We start from the raw sequence: 6,964 nt of genomic DNA on the forward strand, positions 1-6,964 counted from the left end.
TCCATTTGCAAAGAAAATTGGACTTTAGAAAGATGTTGCGTTAGCTTTGAACCAAAAAAAGTAAAAATAAATGTCAATTCTTTTGGAAGAAAAAAAAACATGGGAGAACTGAAGTATAGAAGAGTCTAGAACAAATGAGAAGTGTATGTGTTATGTGCGTATTGTACAACGTAAATGATAAAATAATCATTAATTTCCATTCTTTTAACAGAGGAAAACATGAAGAATTGAAGTACGGAAGAATCTAGAACAAAGAAGAAGTGCCTTTATTTTTAGGTTTGTGCCTAAGCACAAGTGTGGAATCTTCTAGATTAGTAACACGTGGCAGAATCCAATATGATGGAAAGAATATCCAACGGTCAAGACTACTCGGATTTGCCACCTCCCAACCGTTGGATCGGTTTCATCCAACAGCCGATATTTAAAGTTATTCACACACTATAGAATGGTATAGAAATCCCAATATTTTTATTTTCTATTTTATAATTCATTTTAATATTATATTTATTCAAATCTCAACATTTCATTTCTGCTACACTCATCTCAACAACATTTAAATGCATAATTTTAAATTTCTTTGATTCAAATTGAGACCACATTTGCGCAAGAAATCCAACCCAAAGTAACAACATAGAAATCCAAAAGGCAACAATATATATCGTAGTTCACCATCATACTGCATGCAAACTTGATTAATATGTTGATCCGTCGCAGTATCGTGGGCGACCTTAGTCTATGAAAAATACGCAAGAACACCAAGGGTGTTATAGCTAAATGGATCCTTCGATGAATGCTTGCTAAATACACACTTGAATGAATGTTTGCTAAAAATGCCCTTCAATGAATGTGTGCTAAAAAGACCCTCGCCATGGGGGTTTGTGAACTCCCACGCGCATTCGATGGGTTTGTGGAGTTGGGAGTTCCTGTCGTGTGCAGATGTATTTTACTTTGAAATTGTCCTACCAATCTATCAATGGTGCGATGGTCTGGCATGACACCAGGGATCGATAATGATCCCTTGGTTGTTGCCTACTTATAGAATCTCTGACCTGCCCTTAATCTTAACCCTCCAGAACTCAACCCCCCCCCCCCCCCCCCCCCCCGAACTCTAACATTCTTTAGGTATTGGGAGGCTTGTAACTAGTGCAATGCCTCATTTCTAATTGGCAGGCTATTTTTTTAATATTCTTTGCTATTTCTCCCACCTTTTGCACACATAAAACCTCATTTCTAATTAATTTAAAAAACATCTGGTCCAAAACTCAAACCACATTTGCGTGAGAAAATTCAACCAAAAGCACAACAAGGAGTATATAGAACATCCAAAAGCAACAACATGGATCATAGCTCATCATCATACCCGCACTAAAACTTGATTGCCGCAATGATCCACCATAGTACCAAATGCAACATAGTTTGTAAATACGAGATAATATCAGGGGTGTTACAGCTAAAAGGACCACACGATGAATGTTTGCCAAAAGCACCCTTTGCCATTGGTTTGCCAACCCCGTCGCGCATTCGGGGGTTTGTGGGGTTTCTGTCGTGTCGTGTGCCGAAGTGAAGAGGCGCCGGAGAAGTGGCAGGCAGACAGACCCGCCATGTGAGTGAGAGTGAGAGCGAGAGCCGGAGAAGCGAGACCACTCCTCTCCTCCGCCCCCGTCCCCCTCCACCATCCGCGGCTCCACACCATGGCCTCCTCCCTCTACTCCGGTCAGCGCCGACCCCGCGACCCGCCCGCTTTCCCCCCCTCTACATTTCCGCCTACTTTTTTCTTGGAATGTCCTTTTTTTTTCCTGGCCAAGCTTCGCCTATGCTCTGTGGACGTGCCCGCGATCCGCCGGCGGGCTCGTCAGGCGGCCGATTCCCGACGCGATCGGCGTTGATCCTGTTCTGCATGTTCTTTTGGGAGGGGGGATTGGCCCCTGCCCCCCGGGTCGGCTGCGAGCTAGGGCTTGTCCTCGAAAAGTCGAAATCGCGGCTATTCTTGCCCACGTCTGCGTGTTTCTGCCCGGTCCGGTCGCGGATTTTAGGCCGTACGATTCGCCATGGTTGGGATTCCTGCAATGTGCGCGTAGAATTTCACCGCCTGGTCGCAAACTAGGGCTCGTCTGTGGGTGGTCTGTCAGTGTAGTACTGTAGTATCGTCACCTTGATGAAATTGATGGGCAAGAAACGAGATAGGTTGCTCTTTTCTCGATGCTCTGTTCGTGACTTCGTGTGCGTGCGGTTATCGTTGCTGCATTGTGTTTCCTCTGCTTTTGGTAGATGGCATTTGCGCATTTACTTGTCAGGATTCACTAATGCACATATGATTTTTACTGTCCATAACCCATTTGAGAAGGGGTAAGGTTAGTTGGTTGCGCGCCGGGTTTCTTTGTCGCATTAGAAGTCGTGTCAGGCAGAATTTGGCTGACCGTTGAATGGATATTGGAGTTACCCAGCACATGATTCATGTTATAACGTGATCTTATTGCAATCATATGATTATTATTATTGATTTTCATCACCATTTGTGGAGAAATGCTATCCATTCCTTCTCAGTTAGTGTAAATTGCCCGGCGAGGACATGATCTCATTGGCTACATCCAGTGAGTAGTGCACAGCACATATTTTTTATGCCTGCATACATGATTAAACTCAGGATAATGCACATTATCACTGAAGACACATAAATAAATCATTTTTGGGCCATGTTTTCTTTTACTTCATAACGCCTTTTTTAGAAGAATAATGTATACTAAAGATGCACTGCACATTACTAATTCTGCTTCAGATAACATGTTCTCCTTTTAGTATAAGACATTATGTCTAGCCCGCAAGCTTATATGTATTTACTGTACCTTTAACTTAAGCCAACCAACTATTATGTTCTTGAAGAGATCTGCGATACTCTTACTGTTTATTTCCTCCACTATATGTTGGATAACATATTGTTGGTTACCAATCTACCACTACTTTGAGAATATTCCAAAAACAATTTGTCAGCAACTGTAACATTTTGGTTCTCCAGGATGTATTGCTGATCCAGATAGATGCCGTTTGCTGAGTGTCGATGCAAAGAGAGAACTTGTCCTTCAATTATCGAAGTGTCCGCATATTGCACTTGGATTGCTACATGAATGGACAAGCCATGATATCAAGCAGATTCTCTTCTCTGTGTTATGTAGAGAGAATAAATATGAAGGGGTATCAAAGAAAATAATGCTAAAGTATCTCTTCCAAGCTGTGAACGGGGAGCCTTCTGGCCGTGGTAAACGTGTATCCAAGTCAGACCCTGAGCAAAACTCAAGCACTCTCCAGTTCTCTCACAAAAAACTGAGAAAGAATGATGCTACACTGCTTCCAGTTATTGTCAGCACTCCAGTAACAGCTGGTGTAAGTGCACCAACAAACAGTGCATGCCAAAATTCAGCTTGCAGGGCTAGTCTTAATCCAGCAGATAAATTTTGCAGACGTTGCTCATGCTGTATCTGTTTTAAGTATGATGACAATAAGGATCCTAGCCTCTGGCTGTCCTGCAATTCAGACCAACCCTTGCAGGGAGAGTCATGTGGTTTGTCATGCCACTTGGAATGTGCACTCGGGGATGAAAGATCCGGAATTCTGCAGAGTGGACAGTCAAAGAAACTTGATGGTTCTTATTACTGCATCCACTGCGGGAAACAAAATGATTTACTTGGGTATTTCTCTGAAACACTTTCCAGTTATATGTTTGTATTCTAATGTTAGAATTACTCAGACGTATCTGTTTCAGTACTTGTGCTCCCAGTCTTACTTGTCAGCTGCAGTATCGCATGAATTTTATTCTTGCAAATCTCAAAATGATTGAAAAATTCAGGATGGTTCAGCTTTTAGCCTAAAATTTACGATATAAATAACCAGTCTAACATATATGTTGTGTAGAGTTGGTACGCGAGTATCGCAATAATGTCTCTTTAGTTGTCGATCTGAGCTGTCTAGATTCAGTACAGTGGTTAAGATAACTATTTGTTTCTGCTACTATAAGATTATTTCTCATTTATATGTTAGGCTTTTCAGTTATGGTAATTAAGTGAAATAAAAAGACGGGGGCCAAATTCCTACTATGCACCCACAGTAACTTTATTTTTTTACTGTCGTATTTTCACCTTGTGTGATTTATACTTGTTTGTAAGCACCCGTGAGGTTGTACTTGTTCGTAATCACCCCGCCCTGATTCATAATTTTACTTGGGGTGCTAGAGTGTCTTCCTTATACCTCTCTGTTTGTGAATAATAGTCAGGATACCCTTGCTATCTATGTTTCCATAAACATAATGTCAAAATGGAAGGAAAGAAACAGTAGTACTTGGCATGGTTGAATAACAAAGTTGGTCGGGGATGAGTTATTTTCTCAGCATTTTATCTGTAAACATCTGAATGATAAAGCGTTTTCAGGAATTTGATTTGTTTTTTCCAGTGGGAAATGGTCCTATCAACCGGAAGACCTAATCTGTATATTAGAGAGTGCAAGCAAGTATAGTTATTAAGGATGACCATGTAATTTCATTTTCTCAGGTGCTGGAAGAAACAACTATTGATAGCAAAAGATGCTCGGAGGTCTGATGTATTGTGCCATCGGATATCTCTTAGTCATAAGCTCCTCGTATCCACTAAGAAGTACTTGGTCCTCCATGAGTTTGTGGATACAGCATTGAAGAAGCTGGAGGGTGAGCTTGGTCCGATTACTGGCCTTGAAGATAAGGGTCGGGGAATTGTTGGTCGTCTTGTTGTAGGTGCTGAAGTTCAGAAGCTTTGCAGCTGCGCCATAGAGACTCTGGAATCTATGTTATCTGGTGCATTAACAGCTGAGTCGCAAACCCAGAGTAAGTTTCCATGCTTCCTTTTTTTTTCTCATGTATGTATACCTGTAACTGAAATGGATGCTTATGCACATATCACTTGTAACTCAGGTTCTTGTGTGGTACCATCAAATTTCATAAGGCTTGAGGATATATCCCATGAATCTGTCACTGTAGTTTTTGACCTGCATGTATGCCCCATGCTCTCTCAAGGTTTAACTGGCTTTAACCTGTGGCACCGGAAGGCCAGCGAAGAACATTATCCCTCAAACCCAACAGGCATAGTACCGACGCCATCGACAATGCTAGTGGTCAGAGGACTTGCTCCATGTACATCCTATGTCATCAAGGTTGTTGCATTCACCAACTCAAAGGAGATTGGGTCGTGGGAAGTCAGGACAAATACCACTAACTGCCCCAAGGAACCAGATGCAAAAGATTCGATGCCCGTGGATGCTGGAAAAGATCTGAATAACACAAGCGCGAAGACAAATAGCAGTGGTCTGTCGAATCCTTCTTCTCAAGACGTGGAATCGTACAATGACAGTAGCACTTCTGCCGATCTCAGCAGGTCGCCGGAAAGCGACGTTGAATACTGGACAAGTCTTGGAAAGGCACCTCATCGCCGCAATGAAACCGACAGTGACTCACGAGATCTTAAAACAGGTGTTGCTGGGGTAACTAAAGCTGACGAGCTGGAGGAAGCTCCTAGGGGATCGCCATCAGCTCTAGACGACGACGACGACGACGAAGAGGAACCTGGTTCAGCTGCTGAAGCAGCTCTGCCAAAGAGGCCGTCAGAGTTGATGGTGTGTAGCCGGGAAGCTCTGAAGCAAAACCTGGCGACCATCTGCTCAGAGATTGCATCACAGGAGCACACTGGAAGCGAGTCGGTTGCTCCACCCGAACACCGCGGCTCACCGCCACGCGTGACACAGGAAGGGACTGAGAACCGCAAGGGGGTTTCTGCAAGGTGTGTTCAAGCAAAGTCCGATGACCATATTCCTCAAGATGACAGTTCGAAGGCTGAAATGGAGGACCCCGGGAGTCTGTCATGCAAAGGAACCCCTGGGAAACCTGAGAACAGTGGACACAATGATGGTGGACCTTCAGCGCCCCACACGTCTGCTCAAGCGCCTCCTCTTCGGAAGCCCTCGAACTTGCCGCAGCGCCACAAGCAGGGGATCGACATTGTACCGGAGAACGCGCCGGGCTCGCCGGTTCCCATGACAGGGAATGGGAGCAAGCCAAAGAACGATGGCCGTGTTCCTCAGCCTTGCCCTCTGAAACCTGGGCCAGAGCCAGGAAAACCCGAGGACGCCGCGCGCACGGACGCGGACGCCTATGTGTACTGTGTCAAGGTGATCAGGTGGCTGGAATGCGAGGGCTACGTCGAGGCCAGCTTCAGGGTGAAGTTCCTGACGTGGCTGAGCCTGCGGGCGACCCGGCACGAGAAGAGGGTGGTCAGCGTGTTTGTGGACGCCTTCATCGACGATCCTGCGAGCCTCGCCGGCCAGCTAAGGGACACCTTCTCCGAGGCGATCTACAGCAAGAGGCCGCCTATGGCGCCGTAGACGTAGAGTCTCTGCGTGGAACTTCAGCGCTGGGAACGGCGGGAGGTCTTCTTTTTTTGTGAATGGAATGATAAGGGGGGTTGCCATCATCTACTGTTAGATGTATCCCTAGCTCCATACTTCAGTACCAAGTAGCTTATACTGTTAACTAAGGTAACTAACCCTTGCACGTTATGTTTTGTTAACTCCCGCCCTCCCCCTCCTTTGAAAGTTAAACACACCTTAAGCAGCATGAAGCACCAGGAACTTTGCAACCTGGAACGGCGTTTATTTCGAAATCTTGAGGTGAGTGTGTGCTGCTGGTCAAGTTAAAGTTTGATCATTTCTCAAGCTTGATGATTGTCAAGTTTGAATGTGCTGGCTAAAAGCAGCATCAGTGTCATCAGTTCACCCAAGATCCGCAGGACAAATAACTACTAGGTTTGTGCCAGAAAAGCGTCTTGCGTGACGGGGAAAGAGTGAAAAAAGAAAGAGATTCATCAGCTATGGAATCTGACAGGTATCGGTATTGAACAGAGGGGGCTGTTCACAAAGCATCCCATGGATGGTAATGGTGCTTCCCCAGCTG

The 6,964-nt window shown here is 44.8% G+C and overlaps 1 protein-coding gene across 1 annotated transcript; it reads left to right on the forward strand.

Annotated features, from left to right (window-relative positions):
* The first annotated feature begins 1,522 nt into the window (after positions 1–1,522).
* On the forward strand, positions 1,523–6,656 carry LOC123169027 (VIN3-like protein 2). The gene is made up of 4 exons (XM_044586885.1): positions 1,523–1,713; positions 3,014–3,683; positions 4,539–4,846; positions 4,934–6,656. The coding sequence occupies exons 1-4, from the start codon at positions 1,692–1,694 to the stop codon at positions 6,394–6,396; spliced, it is 2,463 nt and encodes an 820-aa protein (XP_044442820.1). The 5' UTR covers positions 1,523–1,691; the 3' UTR covers positions 6,397–6,656.
* The last annotated feature ends 308 nt before the right edge of the window (positions 6,657–6,964 follow it).

Source organism: Triticum aestivum, chromosome 7D, assembly GCF_018294505.1.
Source record: "Triticum aestivum cultivar Chinese Spring chromosome 7D, IWGSC CS RefSeq v2.1, whole genome shotgun sequence".
In the NCBI taxonomy this organism is placed as follows: domain Eukaryota; kingdom Viridiplantae; phylum Streptophyta; class Magnoliopsida; order Poales; family Poaceae; genus Triticum; species Triticum aestivum.